Source organism: Stomoxys calcitrans, chromosome 4, assembly GCF_963082655.1.
Source record: "Stomoxys calcitrans chromosome 4, idStoCalc2.1, whole genome shotgun sequence".
Taxonomy (NCBI): domain Eukaryota; kingdom Metazoa; phylum Arthropoda; class Insecta; order Diptera; family Muscidae; genus Stomoxys; species Stomoxys calcitrans.
This window is the reverse complement of record NC_081555.1, coordinates 163,612,190-163,639,319: the sequence shown is the minus strand read 5'-3', so window position 1 is coordinate 163,639,319 and position 27,130 is coordinate 163,612,190. Positions and strand designations below refer to the sequence as shown.

Sequence of the window (27,130 nt, the reverse complement as noted above, 5' to 3'; positions counted from 1 at the left end):
AAAAACTTCTCCCTAAAGAGGTGTCTTACTGCGGCATGGCGCTCTGATTCGGCTTCTAAAAGGAGGTCCCTTATCTTTGAGCTAAACTGGAATAGGACAGTGAATAGTATGTGAGAAGTTTGCCTCTGTTTTTTAATGGATTTTTCATGGGCAAATTTGGAAATTGCAATTTCGATGATATGGGTTGCTGTGGATCAAGGCCTTAGGGCCAAGTCACGCAAAGAGAAGAACGGTACTCGCCTTTAAGCTGAGGAAGCATGACTTCGGACTACTGATGGTGGCTGGTCATTGTAATGTCAGTTTGTTGACATCGCGCAGAAGGCAGGATTAGGCGCAATTCTACAGTTCTATAGCTCCTTGGCACGTTTTCTGTTGTTGTTGTTGTTGAAGCCACACTTGTATGTGAATCTCCACCGTAGTCAAGCTCCATACACTGAAAAAACGTTTGTCCTAGTTTCAAAGATTCGAGCCAAAGACAAGCAAACTTAATTTAAAATGATAAATTTTCCAACTTTTTAAGAAAAAATTCGTTTTGGTGAAAAATATTTTCCTTCATATTAAGGATAGACTAATGCTACGCTAATTACCGTAACTAACGCTACGACCGACTTACATAAGAATGAGAACGGCACATATCGTGGAGATGAGAAAGCACAACATTGGGTTACTGATAGGAATGGGGGTTTTGATATGCCATTTCAAATTCAAGTTTTCGAGCTGTTAGCAGGAAGGCTTATGCAGGTTTTGCGAGCCACAAAAACATCGACACAAATTTTCAATAAATTTCTATAGAATGTAGAGTTAGGTCCCGCGGAGAAAATAGGAATCTTAAGTTTTTGATATCTTAAAGAGAGTTAAGCCCTTCCCATTACCAAAATTAAAAAAAGTCAGGAAAGGCAAAGGTAGGTCACAAAATGGACGCTTTACCTCAGTTTCGCCGAAGTTGGCCGAAAATTGTTGCTCCTACGGCTTTATGAAGGTGAATCAGGCGATGAATGTATATACATTAGAGTGTCCCAAAAAAACAAAATGTACTTTCTTTTGGAACGCATACCCTTAATTTTTTTCTATTTCGATCTAAGAAAGCCAAATACGGTTAACAATAAACCGTGTCCATATGACGTCCAAAGTTGGATATAGTGTAGATTAATGGTTATTCGATTAAACGTTTTTTGAAGACCTTTCAAATAATCGAACAATTTAAAATTAAATAATTTCAAACAAAAATCGAATAATTTAAACGGTTGAACGATTAAACGTTTTGAAGTTAGAAAGATTAAAAACAAATAAATTGTGTCATTTGCAATAACTTTGGTTATTTGCTGTAGTTCGAAGAGGAATATCAAATCAACCAGATCCGTTTGCCCTATGTATAAACCAAATCGACATATATATAATCTCAACAAATTAAATTAGACATATAAATCGATTAATCGACATTTCGTCTCGGTCTTGCTCGGTTAATCGCTGAACCTGCATTTTGAAATAAACGATTAATCAAAAAATTCAAAAGTACAAAAATGTACACTCTAATGTAGAGCTTTTTAAGGAAACCTAGCATCCTAATATCCGTAACCTGTTTTCAACCCAACCTAACCAAAAAATTTTAGTTATTAAAATTTTTTAAAATAAATATTTTGAAATTTTTTAGCACGGAATATGTTTTAAAATTTTGCTATGAATGTAAAATAGTGAACATTTTTCTAATTTTCTTTCTAATTTACTATTTTATTTCAGATTTTTTTTTTTAATTTGTTAATTTGATCCTGATGTTGGTTCCAGTGTAGTGTTCTTCCGATTTGTCTTCTAACACTTATTTAGTATATCAACTTTTCCTATGCACTCAATTATCTATGCCGAGTCCGAACGGCACGCCGCACAGCGATACCACTTGGTAGAGAAGTTTTAACATGGCAGGATACCTCATAAATGTAGCCAGACTTAGTAAGTGATAACCACCGCTGAACGTGTTTCTGATGTTCACGCCAGGATTTAAACCCAGACGTTTGGCATCATAGGCGGGCATGCCAACCTCTGCTCGACGGTGGCCTCCATCTGCTATTAGAATTAGTCATTTTTTTTTTGTCTGACAAAAATCTATCAATTGTGGTATTTTGGTAGTGGAAACAAAAATGATTTCCTGCACCTTAGGTTAAAACGGTCGATCAGCAGCAACATCACAATAAATTGAGAAGAAGGAGAGAAAACAAATAGCCCATAATAACGATTGCTAAGAAACATGTTTCGCCGGTGTTAGTAGCAAAGCTTCGAGAAGCTAATAAAAGTTTCTTGAAGAGACAAGGCGACAGAAAAGCGCATTTGTATCCAAGCTTAAGTTTTCTAAAGAAGATTTATAAAATGTCAAATATTGTTTTTTATTTGTATTTTCGTAGCGAAAAATAATTGCAATGAATTCAAATGTTGTTGTTGTGGGTGTTGTTGTTGGGGTCGAAGCTGGTGTTTGATGATTTGTTGTTTTACAACAAAATTAATGTTCCACACAGGCCACACTGGCTGGCGGCAAGACTAGAAATAACCAGTCTTTTAGGGTGTGCGTTGTTTATTTGTTGCTTCTATTCAAACAAATGAAATGTAAGCATTTAAAATGCTCTGACAGTAATTTCAGACCGTTGCTATTTTTTTCTCCCCTTTTTGTTGTTTTTGCGACTGCTGCTGCCGATGCTGTTGTTGTTGAATTGCTCAGTAGTATGAGGTGATGTGGTGTTAATGCCTGTGGCGCTTTGTTGCCGCTGCTGCTGCTCAGTACCTGTCAGCCTGCCTAGGTATTTTGGTGCACCCAAAAAGATCTGTGCACGTCATTGCTGACGGCAACAGCAGCGCGCCGCCGCTTTTTAGCGGCAACCAGCTTGTAGTTGTTTTGTTTTTTTTTCTTTGAGTGAATACGGCAAACAGCAAATATCAGAGGCAAAGCGACGTACCAAGAAGAAGAAAAAAACAGCCAGCCAGCGAAATATGTTTAAAGACATAAAAAACAAATTGTTTTCTTGAGTCTCTAGTCAAACCATCAACCATTAGTCGTTATTAAGAAGTTGTGCTAAGCTAACACGCTTTAAGCTTAAGGTCTAAGCGTTAACATTAAGTGATTGGGGATACAAACTACAAAAAAGAGAAAAAATATATTAAAAAAAAAAATTATCAAAACATTCCTATTTATAACAAAAAAAAATCAGTGATTTAAAAAATTAAAAAAATTAAAGAACAAATCCCTAAAAAGGCTGATATTTTAATAAACAGAGTTTTTTCAATTAATTACCAAAATCTATAAACCATATAACTAAACAAAATGAAATTCTTCAACATGTGAGTGTTTTAAGAAAATTTATTAAGTATTAAAAAAAGAATTTTGTAAATTTGTTTAATTTTTAATATTTATAGTGGGTGTCTTAAATTTCTCTATAAAGTTAAAGTTAAAATATGTGTTTTTTAGTTTTTAAACCACCAGAACCAAATTCAGTTCAGCTTCTTTACTTTATGTTCAAGTTTGTGTCTTAAATTTTTTTACAACAATTATTCTGAAGGAGTGACCAATGATTAAAGCTGAAACTTTGGCCTCTAATCCTTAATAGAAAGTTCGTGGACAAATCGGCCAAAATTTGTTCCTAAAAAAATTAAAAATACCCGAGTCACTAACTTTATGTTATTAAAGTTTGTTTTTCCACTTTTAGTGAGTTTATGTTATCAATATTTTATTTTCTTTCTTTGGAGAATTCCCTAAACTTCTGGTTCATGTCCTCTCGGACTTAGGATTTTTCAAAATTTGTGATTTGGTTATTAGATCACACACTAAATACCCAGTACTGTGTCTTAAATCATTTATGAATAGTAGTTTATTTTCTGGACGTATAACAGTTTGCTATAAAATTAAGTTTGGGTGTTAAGCCTTTTGTACTTGAAGTAGTGTGATACTGCACAAAACTTAAGATTATGGGGAAAAATAAAGTTTGTGTCTTAAGATTTTCACTGCTTGTACAAAATATAAGTTTTGCGTCCTAAGTCTTTTGAGCACTGATTTAAGTTTTGTATTTCGACGATTTTCACAATATCCTCAATGTTCCATTTTTGTTTAAGGTCCTCATCCTTCAAAATATTCTTATTTTTTCCTTAGCAACCCTCACTATCTTTCCCTGATGCAAAAATAAAGTTTGTGTCTTAAGTCTTTTATGTATTAAAACAAAGTTTGTGTCTTAAGTCTTTTATATATAAAAAATAAAGTCTATGTCTTAAGTCTTTTATATTAAAGGTAGTAGGCCACGCCGCGACTGCTCCCACTCCTTTTCTTCTACTCTCAATCTCCTTCTCTCTTTTTCTGATGCAAAAATAAAGTTTGTGCCGTAAGTCTTTTTATATATAAAACCAAGTTTGTTTCTTAAGTCTTGTATGAAAAAGATAGAGTTTGTGTTTTAAGTTTTTTATATTCAGGGTAAAAGGACACTCCAGGACACTTGGAGGAGACCGTAGCGCAGATTTCCGCATATGAAATTAAACGCCTGGGTTCGAATCCTGGCGAAAACATCAAAAACAAATTTTCAAAGGTCATTATCCCCTCCTAATGCTGATGACATTTGTGAGTAACGTTGTGTCGCTCTGCGGTAAGCCGTTTGGACTTGGCTATAGAAAGGAGGTCCTTTATCACTGCGTTGATATTTGTCAAGTTTGCTTATGTTTTTCAATAAAAATTCATGGGAAAATTTGCAATTTGCATGTGAAATAAATGCATGTGAAGAAAAGCAAATCTGTCCATGAAAATTCCATAAAAGAACACGGGAAAACTTCGCACATATCAATGAGTGCTATCCGATTCAACTTTAAGCTCAATGATAAGCGACCTGCTTTTTATAGTCAAGTACAAACGGCTTATCGTGAAATAAAAGACAACCCCTCTTTTTTTCCTTAGCGATTCTCTCTCTCCCTGATGCAAAAATAAAGTTTGTGCCTTAAGGCGTTTATTTAAAAAAATTAAGTTTGTGTCTCAAGTCTTTTATATTCAGGGTAATAGAACTCTCCATGACACTTGGAGGGCACCTTGGCGCAGAGGTTAGCATGTCTCCTATGACGCTGAAGGCCGGAGTTCAAATCCTGGCGAGAACATCAGAAAAATTATCAGCGGTGATCATCCCTCCAAATACTGTTCACATTTGTTAGGTACTATGCCATGTAAATGGCAAAGCAATCATGTAAAAACCATGAAGTTTGCACCTGGCTATGAAAAGTAGGTCCTTTATCATTGAACTAAAACTTGCCTCCTTGCTCCTTAATGAAATGTTCGTGAACAAATTTGTATTTTTTGTGGATATTTTGTAAAGGATATTCTTATAATCGACTATTCTGATAAATCACTCAAAACACCAACAATAAGTCCCGATTGTAATTCTTTAAGAAATTAATCCGCTAGCTTTCAATTTATATGAATTTATGTGAATAAATAAAAAATATTTTTTCCCTTAGCATACAATACTAGAACTCTGATGCAAAATCCAGGTTTGTGTCTTAAGTCTCTTGAATTCAGAGCACTGTGTCACTATCCAAAGAAAAATGTTTTAATTAAGGACATGTTTGGAAAAGACATAGTTGGAAGACCAACTTTGTTATTAGAAATGCTCCAGAACGTAGCTCTGGGATTAGCTCTCAATAGACTATTGAATCCTAAGCCTAATCCTAATCCTAAGAATCTGGTAGTGCCGATGTGTATATCATTAAAATGAGCTACAAAACCGGAAGCCCCTCAAGTGAAGTAGACATTTGCCATCTCCGACTTGTCTACAAACTTCTGCGATGTCTATATTATGTCCGAAGATCTATTGATCTGTCTTGCTTAATGATTGTCAATCATAGTTAATAAGCTAGACCTCCCTTAGAGAAAAATTACAAAAAAAAACATATACCAAATATCATCAGTATAATTATTTGATAATAATTACTTAAAATTATTTTCCTCTACGAAAAAAAACGATAAACACCCCTTCGGGTATTCATCACCTAATGTCCCCTTTAGGTATTTTGGACCCAAAAGGGTAAAAAGATAAAAACAAAAGTCTGCTACAAAACCACCAAAAATGTTCTTAACATATTTTTTAATTTTACCTTGCCTGGTTTATCATATGCAATTGTTTTTTTTCGTATTTTCAATTAATTTTGAATTCTCTGCAATTATTCCACCACAAATCAAAAGACTTAAGAAGCAAACTTGTTTCCTTCCAAGTAACATTTAACCTTTACGTGGATACATCCCGCATTAAACATCAGAAAAACAGAAAATCACAAAAATAATACACGAAAATTTGGGAAAAAAAACGAAAACCATGTTATTAAAAAAACTACTTATTTTAAGCAAAGAAATGAATGAGCCAAGCATGCACAAGATCAAATGAAGCATGAGAAAATGACCTTTGTCCTTTAATGGCGAACAATTCTCAGGCGAGTTGATTTATTGGAGACAATTAAGCTTTAAAATACATCTCTAAGAAATTAATTGTATAAATTAGTTAATTAATTCTTAAAGAGATGAAATATGTACGTCATGAGAATCACATCGTTTATATATGGTCACATGGCCATATGTTAAATTTAGGATTATTTTAAGAGTAATACTATAAAGTTAAGGTAGGCATTGGAATCACATAGTTTATATATGGTCACATGGCCATATGTTAAGTTTATGATTATTTTAAGAGTAATACTATAAAGTTAAGGTAGGCATTGTTTAGTTTTTTTATACAAAGTTTCGCGAAACTTTTAACTGATTTACATTTCCCCTGGGTGTCAATTGAAGAAGGTGTTAAAATTAACACTTTCAAATACCGTAACGTGACCATGATATATTATGGTAGTTATTATTATTAATTTGAAGAAATTTTTCTTGAGTTTGAAGAGTATGTGATGCTTGATAAAATAAAATAAAATAAAAAAAATAAAATAAAATAAAAAAAAACAAAATAAATAAAAAAAATAAAATAAAAAAAAATAAAATAAAATAAAAAAAATAAATAAAATAAAATAAAATAAAATAAAATAAAATAAAATAAATAAAATAAAATAAAATAAAATAAAATAAAATAAAATAAAATAAAATAAAATAAAATAAAATAAAATAAAATAAAATAAAATAAAATAAAATAAAATAAAATAAAATAAAATAAAATAAAATAAAATAAAATAAAATAAAATAAAATAAAATAAAATATAATAAATAAATAAAATAAAATAAAATAAATAAAATAAATTAAATTTAAAAGAAATTCAAATAAAATAAAATGGCATTTGGAATACATCAGAAACTTTATAAATTAAAATTGAATTTTAAACAATGCCTTTACTTTCAATATATGTTTTCTTCTATTGCTTGAATTTGTTTTTGTCATATTTTTGCACAATTTTGAAAAACTTCTGTTTGTGTTTTTGTAATTTTTATTTTTTTATATTTTTTAGTTAATTTTTTTAAAATTTCTTTGCTCTTGTTTTCAAGTGATGGAAAGTTTCTGTCTTCAGTCGTTCATTTTCAATTACCCATACTCAATATTTCCCTTTCACTTCGAAAGCATTTAGCATATTAAGACTCGATAACAGGTACTTATGAATCAATTATGATTATGTCAGCTACTTGGCTTCAAGTTTTTTAGTGCCAAACTTTTGCATATGTTATTAAAATGCTACGATGTCATGGCCTATAAGACAATACACGCTAAATAAAGTAAAAGAAAAAATCTGCAAAATATAGCAATTGATAAAAAAGGCATTTATTCATGTAGACATTTATCGATCACTGACATTATTTAAGGCTCTGCAAAAGATTTGCATACTTGTCCAAAAATGAAAATGGAAAGAAAAATAATCAAGAAAATAAAAATAAAAACCCTCATGCATAATCTGTCAATTTTAATTACAAATTACGAGCCCACAAGCAACAAAAACAACAGCAGCACCAACAAAAAAATTAAAAATTTACTCCAAGTTATGTTTCAAGGTCGTTTGGATCAACTTTATCTGACAACAAAAATACATAAAAATGCTCTGGCACGCATGCTAAATTTACCACCATTCCATTGCAGATGGAATGGCAAAATGTTCATACTAAAGTTTAATTGTGGTTGGCTTACTTCTTACTCTTTGAGGCTAGTGGTCGGGCTAGTTGATTGGCTCACGGGATGGCTGCTGCTGGTGTTAGTGTTGGCTCGCGCCACACGAAAGCCACCAGCTGCCGGTGCTACACAGTATGCATGGTCCAGCTTTTTGGTGTCAAGTAATGATATTTTTTGTAAACCATTTTCTCCTTCTTTTGCTAAGCTTGTCATAGTGGCAAAAAATTAACATGAATAACTTTAACAAGACTCCCCTCTCTGCATCAAGCCTCTTTCACTGGCCATGGAACGATTGTTTATGAGCACCTTAAAATTATTATTGATCGTTATGCAGCACAAGAATGGTATTTCATTGGTAATAGTGTTGGTGTGGTAAAGGCAACGAAATTAATAAAAATTAACTAATAAATGGACATATTGAAATCACAACATGATCACATGCCTGACGCAAAACTAGTGTCTTGGTTGTTGTTGTTCGATATTTTGAATATCCAACACAAATCTGAACTGCATTGGGTTTCATGGCAACATTTATTAGATTAATTATAGAGTGGTGTTTCTAATTTGAATTTAAATTCTTGGGTTTATTTTTTTTCGCCAAGTCGCCATATCGGCAAATCGTAAATTGATTATAATTACTTTTGATTGTGTTGAGGGAGTCAGTTTTGTGTTTTTTTGGGTGTGTGTTGGTGTGGTATTCTTGCTTATACCCAGAAATGTATACAGATTATGAATTTGGTTGCCAACTCTGTTGGTAAACCCAGAAACCCATAGATACTTGTATTTTCGTTAATCAAGTTGTTTTTCTGGATTTTTTTTTTTGTTTTGACACATGCGCCTGCCAATCCGGGCCGGTAAGATGTTGCCGAGTGAATTAATAATTATAGATTAGTGTGCCTTTTTTGCATTTATAAATGAGGTTAAAACTGAAATAGGCAACAAGACAAGAAATATAAAAAAACGAAAGTGTTTGGTAAAGAGAATTTGGAGAGAAAAAATAAAATCAACACAATTTGTAAATAAAAATGAACTAGAATTAAATAAAGAAATAAATTTAAAAAAAAGAATTTTTATAAATAATCTTTGTATTCACAAAAGAAAAAAAATTGTTACAATCGTATGGAGTTAGAAATTTTGGTAAAAATTAAAACTCCCTTACCCCAAGAGCACCTCCCAAAATCAAAAGTGAACGGATCGGGACAATATGGAACTCAATTAAAAACTGGGTCCAAGGCTGGCCCAAGTCCAAAACTGCTCCAAACCGAAAACCGCCACAAATAGGCATTTTGAACGATCATGTCAATATGGGACTCAAACGAAACGAATTCGGGAGTAGATTATGAATAAGACACAAAAAATGAGGTCCAAGAAATGGGTGGCCGCCCAACCCTCTAAACCAGTCCCCAAATCGTAATATTAGCTGATGTTGTTGTTGCAGCCACATGTTTATATGTTTAGCTCCTGTAGAGCATCTGACTGAGACTCTACGCTCTGACTGAGACTCTCCGCTCGATATCACTACTCCGCTGTGAAGCTACTCCGTATGGAGCATTCCATTATCCGCAACCTGTGGACGCACCCGATAGCTCGCTGCTAAGCTGCTCGTGATGACAATAAACACCATATAGATCGGAGCTCAAAGTTCCAGCCTGTGGGGATGGCTCATAGTTATCCCGTGCCGGGATTAACTGATAATATGGGGTTCAAATGAAAGGTATTTCAGAGTAGATTACGATTATGAAATTAAAATTTGTGTCCAAGTATCTGGGTGGCACTCTAACCCCTTGAACCACCCTAAATAGGTTAGCTGACGAATCATGACAATGTGGGGATCAAGTGATATATATTTTAGGTAGAGTGCGAATCTTAACATGCAAACCTACACGATCTGAAAATTTTACAGATTGTATATGTTTGTGTGGAAGAAGCAATAGGCTTTATAATTTGTTGACACCGGAAGGGGTCGTATCCTCGCCTTAAAGCAGCCCCAAAGAAAAGGGTAAAAAACTACTCTTTTGCAAAGAAAATGTTAAAAAAATACAGATTTCCACAGAAAAGGTAATAAATCTACCATTTTCCAAGGAAACTAGTAATAAAACTACCCATTCCAAAGAAAAGGGTAATAAGGGTACCTCTTTGTCAGAGAACTGCATGAGACCAAAAATTTGGCACTCAATAGCCATTTTGCCCAAAACAATTGTCTGTTACGCATGTCACCTAAAAACAAAGTTATCTAGAAACACACGAACAAATACAATAGAGAGTGAGAAGCCCGAATGTTTTTAGTTATCGTTCAGTGAATGTGTTTTTATATTTGGTAGACGGACATCATGTGTTGTTTGCAAATGAGCACCACCCAGAAGCGTGCCATACGAAGCCAAAGCAAGCAGAGGAATGAGACATTAAGTGTTGTTGAGCGGCATAGATATACTCCGTTGTTTTGTTGAACTTGCCTTTTTATATTTGGATGAGAATTTCTTATATCGGTGACGTACGTGCTGACTGTCTCAGTCTGTTCAAAAGTGACAGACTTACTTCCATTTTAAGGAGGGAGCATTTAATGTTTTGGTCGTTGAGACTCGTAAGCGGAAACAACAGTTGCTGGTATAAGGTGTGAGCGTGCCGTTCGCTTATTGCCTATCATGTGCACTTATTTTTAATGTGGCTGGCTGCTGTTCTCTGATTTGTTTGGAAAAACCAGTTGCCAATGCAGGGCACCATACAAATGCTCCATATTCGAGCATTGGTCCAATTGTACATCAATTGCAGCATCTGAGGTTTAAGGCCCCAATCGCTGCCAAACATTTTGCAAACTTTCTAGGATCGTCCACCATGGTGCATAGTTTAACATTTTCCTTTTACCTCCAAACGCCTTGACTAGCCAAATCATCTGAAATTATTAAGCTGTGATTACTTTCTCTCTAATGTTGACGAGACTTAGGTTAAGGTAGAGTAGAATGGCACTCTATTTTTCTAAGCAGACTCACTTATACTATTTGAGTGGATTGTAATACCATTGTAGTAACAGACTAAGTCTCTGGTGGGAACTAAACTCACGACCGCCGCACTGCCAATCCGAGCATTCTACAAACTTGGCTCTCGAGGCGATCATTCACGAGCCTTGAGCTACATAACATAACCTTCAGACTCGGCTAAAAAAGTTGGCCTTGATTCATTAAACTTAAACAGGCAGACCTGATCGGGATAGAAGATATGTTTCTGAAACAATAGCATGTAACTTGTTAAGCAAGTTATCTACTCTGTTCAGTCAGGTTGTAATTCTGCGGCAGCTGATGGCAGTTTAGTTTCTAATTTTAGACATTTGTTGTCCGCGGATTTTCCTTATATCAATAAGTTATATCCTTTTTATTTTTGTTTACAATCGGAGTCCCGCTAAGATACCCCATTTAGTAAATAATTTTACATGATTGATAACTCGTCCTGCTCGAAGCCTGGCATTAATAGGCGGACATACTAACCTATGTGCCACGATTGCCTCCTTTATTTTAAATTCCTTCTCTTTATATCCAAGAGCCTACAAAACATCTGTTATCTGATACATTTATATACAACATTCCGATATGCCTTTTATATGCAAATTTATTCGTTCGAGTGTCATTGACATCGTGTCATAAAAATAAAAAAAAATCCCTCAATCATGATATCTAAGAAATAAAAAACATATTTTATGTTAAACGATCACGGCCATACTAATTTTGACTTTATGAAAAAGGTTGGCAAAAAACATGCACGCACACAAAATCAAGACAAATTTAATGTCTTCAAATGTGTGAATAATCAGCATGTCAATCTCACTCATAAAACAAAAGACTTAAGGCACAAACGTGATGCATATTTTTTTACATCTGCCGTTGATGATGGTCCACACCCTCATAAGGTTGATGACAAACGATTGAAACGAAGCGAAGGGAACATTAATGGGGCCATGGAATGACCCAAAACCCATTACTGCCCTACCCAACAACAATTTATGATAATATGCATTTGCATTTCCTCTCTTCTTCCCCCAACTTCTAAGCAAATTGGTTTTATGGAGGAGTTGATGTTTGGTATGTGCCATATGCGATCTATTTAGGTTGCATACTTTTATATATGGATAATGTCCAAGCCATTTATTTATTGCATTGGGCCATTGGGAAATGGGCATAAATGCCATTCTGCATAGAAAATTTCTTTGTGCCTATATAGTTTTCTTTTTTCCCCCCATTTGTCGTCTTCATTTAAGGCCGAGGCTTGGCTAACGGATAGTGTCTTTGTCACGTTTACAAATCGTGACTGTTTTAAATTTCATTTATTTTTTTTTTTTTCAATTCCGCAGAAATCCATTTAAATGGCCTCTGCTATGATGGCAAGTTGATTGTAGAGTTGTCTCTCAGTAAATTGATGATGGGCAATTGTTTTTTTTTTGTTGGAATAGCAAATGCAAAAGAAGATGAATAAGACGCAAATTTAAATTCAAATCCCGAGGAGTATTGTTTTACGGTTACCCGCAATGGTTTGCTGTCGTTGACTGTTTTGATTTTATCACCTTGTTTTCTGGTTAATACAAAAACCACCTATACACAAGCACGAGTACAATTGTATCTGGTACTATGTATGTATGTATTCGCACTACCTCCTTATGGAAGTTTCTGGTTATTTCTTGATTATATAATAAAGTACTAAATAGCGCCACCCCCTCCCTCTCACTCTCTCTCTGTCACTCTTTCTAAATGGTAATTTGCAATTATGCTTTGTCACTTGATACAATAAAATCAAGGTCTTATTTGATCTTGTTTCGCGGGATTTTTCTGTGTTGTCTTAGCTGCTGCGGCTGTTGTTGCTGCCGCTGCAAAACAAAAAACGTGACTCTTATAACAAAAGACTTAGGACACATACTTGATTTGGAATTACTCGTTAAAAATCTTATTGTTTTCTCAAGAATTCTCTTGAACATTTTTCGTAAGATGATTTTGTCGTTGTTATTTCTTTGAGTAGTAACAACAAATAATAAAAAACTTCCGCATGCGCTTGAACAATTTTTATCTAATTTTCGTAACACGTTTCTTAATTAACATTACTCTGCTTTATGTCTGTGAACATTTTAAATAAAATTTAAAGTTGTTTCGAAAATATTTGCTATTTTTTCTATTGGGGGATTTTTGCTACTTATTCCTTCTAATCACATCTCAACAATTTTTTTCTCTACCGTTTTGGAGAAAAAAAAACTGAAAATGTTAAAGGAACCAGTTTCTTGGTGATTTTTTCAAATGCCACTTAATGTCAAGCTGCTATGAGCATTGAGTTATTTTTTATTATTTGGTTCTTGTTTGTATAGTGGTATAGTGAAGATATGGAAGATACGAAATTTATGAGATTTCCTTGATTGAAAACAGACATGTTGCTAACAAATTGCAATAACTTTTGGTCACTTAAGTGACAATTAGGAAATGACATGTCATTAATGTTCTCTTGACAGTATTTGAGAGGATGGAATTTCCTGGTTAATGCAAACTGGAAATTGTTGGATATATTTTCTGAAAAAGATTAAAATTTTTAAAGTTCTCTTAAAAATGATATAAAAGTTTTTTTTTTAATTAAAAACAATAAAAATTACGTTAAGTTTGGTCGGGTCGAATGTTGGTTACCAACAACCATCTATCTGAACTGTCAGCATGGTCATGAACAAGTGTATACCTGGTGGGGCTTCAGATTGATATTTTAAAGTTTTACAAAATGGAATAATGAGCTTAGAGTTTATTTATTTATTAAAAAAATAGTTCCAAAATTTTTTTCAGCCACGCCTCTTCTCGCATTCACAAGATGGCCGAAAATCTATTTAGAATTGTTTTTCAATTTTCTTTTTATATGTATCGATCATAATAGGATCTAGGTATAATACCATTTGATTTGCAACCCTAAAAAGTATCCAGTGAATCAAATGTTCAGATTTCGATCAGAAGTATCTACAAAATGTCGGCAAATTCGTCGGAATTCGAATCCGAAGAAAGTCCGAATTCGTACCGAAATATGTGTGGAGTGGTTGACGTATCTCCTGTTCCTTAATGGAATGTTCATAGGAAATTTAGTAGATTAGTTAGTTGACGAAGGAAATCTGATGTTTTTATCGACTTGTTTCAAATAGTTCAATATCGAAATTTTCGAAAAGAGTTCTGACTGAATAGTGTAATTTTTATTCGAAATTTTGCATGTAAACCGCTGTTATGATGTCTAAAACTTACCGTTTCGGCCTATCGAAAGAAATCACCTAGATAACTTGAAAGACATTATTAAGGGTGAAGAGCATAAAGGGTTCGTAAGAGCCGGACTAACTCACACATTCATAATAGTTTTTTCCTTTCTTCCATTTTCCTTTTATTTATTAATGTTTTCATGCTATATATCCTCTACCTCATGTATTTAAGCCTTTTTTTCTTTCCCTTTTACAGTTCTTTTTTCCCTTCTTTTCCTCATCTTTTATTTGCTATCTATTAATATTTAGATTCAATTCAATGCTTTCTATTCCAGGAGTAGCACAGCAAAGAACTTTCAAAATTAAGTCAAATTAATTTGTTCTACTTTGCATTTCTTCTTCATTACCTTTCTTGCCTTACTTTATTCTAATCTATTTCCTTTTTTTCCTGTTTCACTATACTATTCTGTTTCTTCTTCTTGAACACCCTTCTTCTTTTAAATCCATTCCATCATTATTTCTCCTCTAGTTTTTTATTCTATTCCTTCTTTCACTCCTTTTGCAATTTTTGTTTTCGCTTTTTTCTTTTATTTATCTTTCGATTTTCTCTCGTCCATTAATTTCTTCTTCTTTAACTTCATCTTCATTCCCCTCCTTTTCTTCCGTTCCTATTTTACATCACTATTTGTTTCTCCTCCTTGCATAACTCATCATACCTTCATCCATCCTACCAATTCACTTCGAATTTCTATTTCATTTCACTTAGTTTCTTTCACTATACTTTTTCTTCCAAAGACTGTGTAAAGTATGGTTTAACTCGGTCCATAACCTGATATAGCTGTCATATAAACCGATCTGTGATCTTGGCTTCTTGAGCCACTATGGCTGAAATTTTGCGTGATCTGTTTTGTTGTGACTTGCAACAACTGTGGCAAGTAAGATTCAAAACGGTTTACAACCTGATATAGATGCCATATAAACTGATCTGGGATCTTGACTTCTTGAGCATCTATAAGGCGCAATTACTATCCGATTTGGCTGAAATTTAGCACGAAGTTGTTTGTTATGCCTTCCAACAACTGTGCCAAATATGGATCAAATTGGTCTATAACCTGATATAGCTACCATATAAACCGATCTGGGATCTTGACTTCTTGAACCACTAGAGGGCGCAATTCTTTTCCGATTTGACTGAAATTTAGCATGACGTATTTTGTTTTGACTCCCGAAAACTGTACCAAATATGGTAAAAAATCGATCCATAACGTGGTATAGCTGTCATATAAACCCATCTGGGATTTTGACTTCTTGAACCACTACAGAGCACAATTCTTAACCGAATAGGATGAAATTTTGCATGATGTATTTTGTTATGACTCCCAACAACTGTACCAAATATGATTCAAACCTGTCCATAACCTGATATAGCTGCCATACAAACCATTCTGTGATTTGGACTTCTTGCGCATCTAGAGGGCGTAATTGTTATCCGATTTGGCTGAAATTTTGTACAACAGTTTCTCCCATGACCTTCACTATATATGTGTCAAATATGGTCCGTATCTGTCTATAGCCTGATACAGCTCCCCTATAAACGGATCTCCCTTTTTTACTTATTGAGCCCCTAAAAAGCCCAATTCATATTCGATTTGGCTGAAATTTTACACAATGACTTCTACTTTGTTCTCCAACAATTAACTCAATTGTTGTCCGAATAGGGCGATAACTTGATATAGCTCCAAAAGTAAAGCAATTTTTTCCTTTATCGTTAGTTTGACTAAAAAGAGGTACCGGGAAAAGAATTCGATCCATGGTGGAGGGTGGCTTTTTAAATGATATTAAACGCGTCATATTATATATCGATCTTTCCTGTTTTTCTTTCGTCCCTGTTTTATTCATTCCGCACATCTCTTACATTAATTTTTCGATTATCTCTTCCACTCTACTTTGCATTTACCTCTCTTTCATTTGTCCTATATTGCAAATCTGTTTACCAAAATAATAAAGTTTCTTAGAGATACGCCTTTTAGATATATGTACATACATAGCTCGATAGGGATTTTAAATCAACCAAAGCGGATCATAATTAAATATAACCATATTTAAACAGGTATCCCGTTTTTATTTATTGAACACATAGATGATGCAATTGTCTTATTATTCCATGTGGCTTAAATTTTCCATTTGATTTCAGTTCATTGAATGACCTTATAATAATGACACATGAACTTTGAAATATTCGTGTCCATGCACAATTATCTTCGTCCTCTTCCACCTTATTTGTGGCAAGGGGACCACGTTGAATAAAAACCCCACCAAAAGCAAGAAAAAAAATTAAATACAAAACTTTACTTAATATTGGCAATAAATTTTCTCTGCACATTGTGTTCAATTTCAATGCGCTAAAAATAGCCTTACAGCGCTCATAATTCTTAAGAATTTTTATAAGTGCACAACTATTGGTTAAGTAAAAACAAAGAAAAACGTAGACAAAAATGCAAGCGTCATCGGTGTTCAATCAGAGTGGCAATTAACTCACACCTCACTTCAGCTAAGCAAATCGACATCGATGTGTGAGTTTGTGAAACGGTTTGCAGTGGAAACAAAACCTCAAATTTCAATATCTAAGCTTAGTGAGACCCGCAATGGATTGCAGTGGACTAACTAACTGTAAACAAAAGTAGAAATCTTAACTTAAAATTTTTCATATTTACTACAGGTGGTTGTATCTGTAATGGCCCATCTATGTTTGTGCGTCTGTGTGTGTATGTGTCTTTTAGTGTGGAGATTATTTTTAATGTTTTATAATGCCTGCCTTGCATTGAATTGCATTGAAAGAAGCAAAGGAGAAAAAAAAATCCAAGTAAAAAAAAATTAACGAAACAACGTTAAGTACAAGTATTATGAATTTGCAAATATGCACAGTTAGATTCTGTTCAATAGTTGTACTTTGTAACCGGTTCTCTTTTTTGCATAATACTTTTTTTAACCAACGTTATATGATTATTATTATTATTATTATTGTTGTTGTTATTGCTTTTGTTTTTTTGTATAGTTGCAGCCAACATATTAGCTGTATACTCCATAGAGAACAGACGGTCAGATTTAATGACCAAACGCCAGACATTTGAAATTAATCGAGTAAACACACATTGAGAGTGACAGGTAGGCAGGCTGGCAGGCTGGCAGACAGACAGACAGACAACCAGACGGACACTTGGACATATGGGTCGTACAATGTAACCGTGTGGTATGTTTAACGCAGCCATTTGCTCAGTTTCTTGATAACTTCAACACAGCTGTGATTAAGTCGACATCGAAGTCCACGTATCTTTCATTTAACGCTTACGTCGTCGCGTTTTTCTGTAGAAAGAAAAACAAAAATGCTGTAATATCAAGTCGTTGAAAACGTCCTTGAGCAATCAAATGAAATTGCTGTATACAACTTATTGGAAAGGACTTGAAAGAGCACTCCAAAGACCCCCCCCTCTCCGCTTTGGAAAAAAAAACACAATAACAATGAATAATATATATATAGAAATACATTTTTGCAAAGACTTACTTCTTTTTATGTTATTCACCCACATGGGCATGAATTCGTGCTAATTATTCATTTACTTATACACAACAGCCGGCATATGGCAAACAAGTTCGTTTCCTAAGTCTTTTGTTTGGTATGGGCTGTGGCTAAGACTATAGAAGAAGAATAAATACTCAACTCATTAGTTTGATCATAAAAAAAATATACATTGTTAACCAAAAACTTTTGGGTGTTTTGATTCGACAAACAAATAAATATACAATATGTTAACACTGGCTAAATATGTTTATGGGTAACAAGGGCAATATTTGACTTTTCGATTTCAATACAATACTGTTAATTAGCGTGTTTTAGGTTTTTTTTTTTAAACACCTAAGTGTTAATGGGTTTTATTTTAAGTCAGGATCAGGGTTATGCCAGCTTCAAATGTCTCCATTAAACAATTAAACATGAGCTTATTAAGTTATTATTTTCAATTCCTGTTTATTCAATGGAGGTTTCTGTTTCTTGAGATTGCATATTGGACAAAAGGTAAATGATTTTCAACAAAATCCAAAGCATTCTTTTTTTTGGCAAGTTCATAATTTTATTAGGAGTGCATAATTTGATTACATAAATGATGGTCAAACCGACCAAGATGGCTATATTGAATCAGCAAGTAATCAAAGTCAAATCGGTATACTTTGCAAAGGAATAGGGACTTTTCATTTTCTAGCATTGGAAACCAATACACAAAACCAGTTTATCCTATACCACAGTAGTGGTATAAATTATAAAAAGCAATCAAAAAGGTAAAAGAGATTTAAGACTGGAAGGACGAATCATGGATTATTATGGATGAAGAATTTAAATGTATTTATATCCAGAAAATAGGTTTTAGTGAGTAGATTACGAATATGTAAAAACAAAAATAAAAATTGAACCTGGGAAGGACCTACAGGATGTTGAGGATTTTGGAACCCCTTTAGCCCTAGGCAATATGTATATCAAATGGAAGGTATAAAGGAGTAGATTATGAAAACGCAATTTTCATTTTTATTCAAAATTTAGGATGAAGAGGAGGACGAGGATGATGATGAGTACGAAAACATCACATCGTGGGTGTAATGGGAGCCCATATTAAATTTACTCATGAGGGCCTTTAAATGTTATTGCCTCATCCACGCGGCAATCCCTGGGTAGCGCCAACAACAACAATAGAGAGAACCTTTTTTCTTAAGACTAAATTCTAACAAATTTTATTTTAAAAACTAAATTTTAATGCATCTTTTTCTAAAGACAAAATTTTAATGAAATTTTTCTAGAGCTTAAATTTCAATAACAAAATTTTATGGGAAACGGACCAGGAGGGAAGAGAGGTTGCTTCGCTGGTAAAAAGCGAGGTTTCGGACGAGATAGCAAGATCTATTATACGGCGCAATACGTGGGTTGGTGGCTAAAAGGCACACTCTAGTACACGGCACTCTTCGGGTTCACTAGGTGACGGAACGAGGAGGAGGAAGAGGGCGCTATATTAATGAAAAGCGGGATTTCGGGCGAGGTGACAAAGAGCCACATTCTAATATAAAAACAAAATTTCAATGAAACTTTTTCTAAAGACAATATTTTTATGAAATTTTTCTAGAGAAAAAATTTCAATGACAAAATTTTATGGGGGACGGACCGGGAGGCAAGAGAGGGTGCTTCGCTGGTAAAAAGCGAGTTTTCGGACGGAGCAATACGTGGGTTGGTGGCTAAGAGGCACACTCTAGTACACGGCACTGTTTGGGTTCACTAGGTGACGGAAAGAGGAGGAGAGGGCGCTACAATAATAAAAAGCGGGATTTCGGGCGCGGTGACAAAGAGGCACACCCTAATATACGGCACTGTTCAGATAACGCTGGAGGATGGCACGAGGAGGCAAGAGGGCACTCCGTTGGTACACATTGAGATTCGAGTGAGATAGCGGATAAGTGGCAAGGAGGCACAAAAAACAAGGCCACCTCTCGACAGACGAAGACTACACTTTACAAGACACTGATACTACCCGTTATATGGTTCTGAAGCATGGGAACTTGTGAAAGCAGATGAGGCAGTGCTTGGAGTATTTGAGAGAAAGATCCTTCGTAAAATATGTGGATCAATTTGCGTTAACGGAGAATATAGGCGACGTATGAACCACGAGCTGTATGACGACGATAGCATAGTTACACGCATCAAAATACAACGGCTGCGTTGGCTAGGTCATGTTGTCAGAATGGACGAAGAAGCTCCAGCAAAGAAGTCTTTTGAAGGCAAACACGGTGGTACACGCAAACCGGGAAGACCAAAAGCCCGATGGAAAGATCAAGTTGTGGGAGACACCTCGAAACTTGGTGTCAGAGATTTTAGAATGAGCGCAGAAGATCGAGGCGCTTGGAACGCTATTCTACGTTCGGCTAGTGGAACAAATATTCTGTCATAGCCAATTAAAGTAAAGTAAAGTAAGGCAAGGAGGCACACCCCAATATACGGCACATTTCACTCGCGATCACGAAGCTAAGGGGCAAGAGGGAACTCTGGTGAAACTTGGCACTGGGCAACGAATGGGCACACCTTAATATGTTTGAGGCAGTAAGGCACTCTAATATCAATCTACTCAACACGTCTGCACGGTTTCTGACACCTTGGTTGACTGTATGTATGTTGAAAATCATAACAGAACACCGGTTTATATGGGAACTATATCAGGCTATTGGCCGATTTCGATCGTACGTTGGACACAGATATTGGAAACCATCAAAAAGCAGTACATGCCAATTCGTAAAGTACTTGCAGCTTCTAGGGACCAACGAAGTCAAGTCGAAGGACCATTTCATATAGAAGCTATATCCAAATCTAAACCGATATGGCCCATTTGCAATCACCAACTACAAACACCAACAAGAAGAATCTGTGAAAAATACAAGCAGATATCTTTATTCGTTCGACCACCATCGTGATTTCGACAGACGAACGGATGGACATGGCTAGATCGACGTAGAATGTCAAGACTATTAAGAATGACTTGATTGGTATACCACCCGTCCTACGGTGGCAGATAAAATAATATTTTTAAGCTGGTTCAAGACTTACATCCATCTTGGGTCCAGATTATTTTACTTGTTCAGCGAATTTATTATCTACTACCATACACATCTTGTATAAGCAAAATTTTTTAGAAACCATAGGATCGCTGTGGTCCAATGGACAACCAATATCTTTTAGTAAGTTAACACAATACCAGATTTAAACCAACTTAACGCGTGGTATAGAAAAGCATTAGGGATTTTGTAAGTAACACGGAATTCCTGGCTTAGATTTTCTTTTTCGAGGTTACTTTTTAGTACATGGAGGGCTCAACAAGCCGATTACTGGCTTAGAGGTATGTCCATAGTGGCATGGTGCAGATTGATATCCGCAGCCTCTTTTCAACTTTATCTGTACACCACTGTTAAGTTCTATACATTCTGACAACCAATTCGAGCACCACGTTCTTAAATTTAAGGTCATTAGCACTGGTTTATAACCTACATAACTCCTGAGATTGGAGGGCGTAGGTTCCCTTTCCAGAATATCATATGCGGCTATGGCAATGGCAAAGGCCTTCGCCTGAAAGATCGTACACTTGTCCGACAGTATGCCCGACAATAGGCCCCCAGTTCCATCTTCCTCTTGGTGCCATGGTGCCAGCAGATGCCCGGTAGTCTGAGTACCTCCTCGGTCTACCATCTGCATCTATAGTATCCAGAATAGAACTATGATCACATCCGCCCTCTTTTAGCATGTTGATTTCTAAATTTACCTATATTCGCTAATATTAGCTACCTTTGGGGGCTTCTAAATAAATTATTTGATATTCTAATACATAATTTAAACCAGGAGTTTCGTGTTAAAGGCAAGTACGCTGATATATGAAATATGTTCACCCAGTTTTATTTGAATTCAATTTGCAGTTACATTTTTCATAGTAAATAAACAATGTGAAGATTTGTATCTTTTGGCAATTTTATTTATTTATAGTAAATTGTTTTTATAATTGATTTAATATTATTATCTTTGGTAATTTTTTTAGCACCCTACTTTTTGTTATCATCGCTTTGGCCTGCTGCTTAAGCACAACACTCGCCGATGATGCCAAACGCCCTGCCCTTAGACGACCAGGTGGTAAATCGGTTAAAACATCAACAACCACCTCAAATCCAGCTGATGAGGAGGAAGGTGATTATCCCGATAATGGTGAAGAGAATCCCGAAGGAGAGGAGGGAGATGAAGCTGAAGTCTCCTCAACCACCAGCACCACAGAAACACCAAAACGCATTGGTCCAGTAATTCGTCCATTCCGTTCAAATGATGATTTCTTGAATTCTTTAAAACGCAGACAAATGAATGCCAAGAAAGCTAAATGTAAGAAAACAAATTTAAGCGAAGAGAAGTAAAATCTAAAATAAAGTTAATTTTTCTTATAGCTGAAAAGCCAGCCCCTAAGCCCAAGGCTGCTCCTGCCCAAGAATCTGAAGATGGTGATGATGAGCCAGCTCCCGCACCAGCCAAGGGTTTCAGCAAACCCAGCTCACCACGTTAGTAGTCCTTAAACTCAAAAAACGAAGAGAAGGAAAATATAGTTTGATTTTATTTTATGTTTCTTTTCTGTTAGTGGGTCGCAACCGCAAATTGCCCGGCAAGCCCTCCAAGCCTGAACCAGCTGAGGAACATGCTGAAGAAGCTGAAGCCGAACCCAAACAAGAAGCCAAACGTCCTTTGGCTGGTCGTTTAGCCCTAAGGAAACGTAACTAAATTATTAATAGCCTAAACTACCTAACAAACTTCCTACATTCCCGCCCTGCCCCCCTCCTCAACCAACCAAACACACACAGATTCCTAGATGTGCTTCCTCGTCCACATTCCCTGTTCCTGATCTAGAGATCCTTTTCCTCCCTTCCATCCTTTTCCCCTAGCACAGCTTCTACTCATTCCAGCTATTCCGCTCACACTGTGTTACCTTTCCAAAGAAAGGATTTCAAATTTCTTGGACCAAACCTTTGGACTATAGTCGTCTATGCCTGATTTTCTTTATTTTTTTGTTTGTTTGTTTTTTTTTTTTTAACTGTGCAAGTCTAGTACCATTTGATCACAACTTTATACATTTATCTATAGATACGGTCACATTCAATAAACTTTGTCCTTAGAGTAAGTTAAAATAAAGATTAAGAAATGCTTCCTATCCCCAACTCCCACCCCCCTCCCTTAACCCCCCTATAAATGTCGTCCATAAACCACGTTTCCTTATACCCACTAGACTATTCTGTGCTAAAGCCACCTTCTATTCGAATTCCTACTCCTTTGTATTCCTCCTCGAAAATATGTGTTATAATATTATTTTTTATATTATATCTATATATGTATTTTATTATTTTGTATATATTTTTTTCTTTGAAAATTCAACAAAAAACAAAAGAAATAAATTTAAAAATAAAGAAATTTTGTATTTTTCTTAATTTAAGAGAACACTACATTTCACTCATCATAATTTTTATCAAATAAAAATGTAAAATTTGGAAAAACAAAATCGATTTGATTTTTTGTTGTTGCTCTTTTGAGACGAGCTCAATGATCGGAGATTTTCTTTGAAAATGAAAAGGGAAAGCCAGAGACCGCAACACACACCAACCACTATGTGCCTCGTTTCGTCTGTGTTTAGAAGTCTTTTCAACCATACTAGGTGTGACGGCTTCAGGGGCCTTACGTTGGTATGTTGCATTTATATCATATTTATTGCGAAAACGCCTCTATGGTACAAATACCACATTTACTACGCTCGACAACCCTGTCTATTAGCAGTACTCTTCCCAATGCATGTGTTTTCGTGTAATGGTAGATTTATTGTCTACAACAAATTACACTACTCCCATGGTACGCACATGATTCTGTGCATCTGTTGGAAGTCTTGTTGATGGTTTCGAACGCTAGCCCACGGCAACTGCTCTTGCTGCGGCTCCGTCTGCCCAGGTTCGAATCCCGGCCGGGCTATGCCGATTTTTTCATTTTAATATTTTTTTGCTTGTTAGGGCGAAGATTTTAAATTTGTATGGTAGTTTATTTATTTTTCTTTTTTTTTTTTGGAGACTATCACCGTTATTTCCAATAAATTGATTGAGACATTCGCTGTGTGATTTGTGGCCTCGGCCTGTTGGAACCACATGTCCTCCAAGTCCATATCAGAAATTGGGGTCAAAAATATTGTGTTGAACGCTAGCTATTCCCGTCCACAGTAACGTGCCGGTCTTGATCATCTCGGATGAAGTACGGCCCAATGACGCCGCAGGCCCACCAACCGCACCTAACCGTATTTTTTTTCGGGATGCAATGATAACTCATGGAGTACGTGTGGATTGCTATTTGACCAATAAATCATATGTTTCTTGTTGAAGAAGCCATTCAGCCAGAAATGAGTCTCATTGCTAAATTGGAGGTAGCGCTCTAAACGTTGAGGCCACTGACTCTGAATTTCGGTAGTAAATTTTAATAATTTGTACTCGTTCGTATATGTTGCCATTATGAAATGGCAAACCTTACTGAAGGGAAATGTCAAAAGAGCGACAAAAATATGGCGACGTTTGTCCCTATGAGTCTACTTTTGTAGCGCCCTTTTGAAAAACCCTTTATATATATTCTTCATCGTTTTGACATTGTAAGTCGATTTAGCCATATCCGTTCATCTGTCCGTCCATCTGTCGATACACGGTTACTTTCCAAGGAATAAGGATAGGTGCTTGAAATTTAACACAAATACTTCCTATTAGTGTATGTCAGTTGGAATTGCAAATGGGCCATATCGGTCCATGTTTTGATATAGCTGTCATATAAATCGATCTTAGATCTTGACTTAAGCCTCTAGAGGGCGTAATTCTCATTCGAATAGACTGAAATTTTGTGAGGTGTTTGGGTATGTCTTCCAGCAACTGTGCTGTGGTTCAAATAGATTCATAACCTGATATAGCTGCCATATAAACCAATCTCCCGATTATACTCTTGAGCCGAAATTCTAAAATAAATTGCCTGAAATTTTGTACAACGACTTTTCCTACGACTAATAAGTCCATAGCCTGATACAACACCCATATAGACCCATCTCCCGATTATACTTCTTGAGCTTCTAGAGAGCTGAATTTGTATCCGATTTGGCTTAAATTTTCCACAATGTCTCTTTCTATGGTCTCCAACATCCAAACTAAGTATTGCCCGAATTGGTTTATAACTGATATAGCTTAAATAGTATAGAAATTGTTATCCATTATCCTTTGTTTGTCTATAAAGAGATACCAGGCAAAGAACTTGACAAATACCATCCATGGTGGAGGGTATATAAGATTCGGCCAGGTTTTAATATAGAATTCATCAAATGCAACAAGACTCTAAAACTGTTTCCAAAAATCTCACTCCTAAGAATTTTGTGAACATTTTTACATGGCAAAGTACCTCACAAATGTCGCAAGCATTAGGAGGGGATAACCACCGCTCACATTTTTTTTCAGATATTCTCGCCAGAATTCGAAACCAGGTGTTCAGCGTCATAGGCGGACATGCTAACCTCTGCGCTACGGTCGCTTCCTGTATAATAACAAATCCTAAAATAGCTTTAGGAAACAATTTATAAATTGAAGCTGGTGAAGTCTTTTCAGACCATGCATCCGGATATATATTATTTTATTTGGTCATGTACATATGAGTACCACATCGGATACTATATCAAAAAAAAAAAACGTCAATCAAAAACATCAAAAAAAAAAACATCTATCGGTCATTAGGTCAAATTTACGACAAATTTTTGTTTACGATTACCACTAAACGCCAAAGGGAACTTTCATTGCTGTAGCATATCACTTTTGTGTTTATTTTTTGGTTTGCCCTCGATACACTTGGCCCCAAAATGATATATCAGATTTGTCTTCCACTATCAAAGACCTTTCATTTGAGTACCATATTGTCGCGATCATACAACATTTTTCGGTGTTTTCCTCCAATACATGGACCCCAATTTGGATATGAGATTCCAACACATCCCTTTTGTTTGACATCCATGTTATTCTGATCGGTTTGCATGTCCATTTCGGTTTTTTTTTTTAGGGGGGGTGGTATCGTCCCCACCAGACACTTTGTATCAGATATTATTATCGGATTCGTTCTCTTCATCCTAAGATCTTTTATTGGAGTTTCATATTGTCCGTATCGACTTTCATGTCCCTTTTGGTTTTTTGTGGGGAGTCCCCTCAAACACGTTGCTCCGATTCGGATGTCAGATTCATACTCTGATCTTTAATACCTTTTATTTGACTCCCATATAGCGCTGATCGTATTAGATGTTGTTTGGAGGGGTTTTGGCGATGAGACGTTTACCTCAATTACTTCACCTAAAATTTTTATATCAGATTTTTATATCAGGTCTTAAAAGAGTGGAAACAAAAATTCGTTTTAATCAACCAAACGTATATCTTATGTGGTATAACAACAGTAGCTATAAATACGATACTTAAAGTAGCTTTGAGATAGGTTTATATGATGGATTTCCCTCATAGAAAAGTCAAATACAACTATTTTAAAGCTTCATTAAGTTTTGTGCCGTTATGCATTAAGTGTGGCTATAAACAGCAATGCCTATAAATACTTAATGTAGCTTTGAAATAAGTTTATTTTATGGATTTCCTTTATAGAAATGTCAAATTAAACTATTTTAGGGCTTCATTAAGTTTTGTAAATACGGCCGTTTAGCTTTAAGTTTTATTTAACACTAGAAAGATCAATCCGGTCAAAATTAGCGGTTAGAGCTATTTTGAATTAAATTTTTTTAAATAAATTATATTTTTTATTGAGTTTTTAAAACGACAATCCTAAATTTTACAAGGTTTCCACCAAAACATCAGGCCATTTTGCTGAATAAGGCAAAAGATTTATATAAATTGCTTGGTTTTAGACATTAAACATTTTCAAATTTGAGAATTCTTGGTTTTCATACGACGAAATGTTTTCTTTTCACTTACAATAAAATGCGTTGAAACTAATAAGCCGATTCTCATTTATTAACATGGTGTGAGTCCCCCCAATTATCTGAAAAAATATATGGTTCGTGTTTTTAGTTGAGCTATATCAAGCATTGCATGAAACACCCTGTGTAAAGTTGCCTGGGTTGACAATGGTTGAAGGCTGTACTTATTCAAATTCATTGTCTAATTGTAATATAAAGTGGTATATGAATAAAAGTGGTATATTGTTATGTAATGGGTGACTCAGATATGTAATTATTTT

General features: G+C 35.1%; 1 protein-coding gene across 1 annotated transcript; it reads left to right on the top strand.

Annotated features, from left to right (window-relative positions):
* Nucleotides 1-3,056: 3,056 nt before the first annotated feature.
* On the top strand, nt 3,057-22,723 carry LOC106087386 (nucleolar protein dao-5). The gene is made up of 4 exons (XM_013252416.2): nt 3,057-3,321; nt 21,903-22,234; nt 22,297-22,407; nt 22,485-22,723. The coding sequence occupies exons 1-4, from the start codon at nt 3,305-3,307 to the stop codon at nt 22,622-22,624; spliced, it is 600 nt and encodes a 199-aa protein (XP_013107870.2). The 5' UTR covers nt 3,057-3,304; the 3' UTR covers nt 22,625-22,723.
* The last annotated feature ends 4,407 nt before the right edge of the window (nt 22,724-27,130 follow it).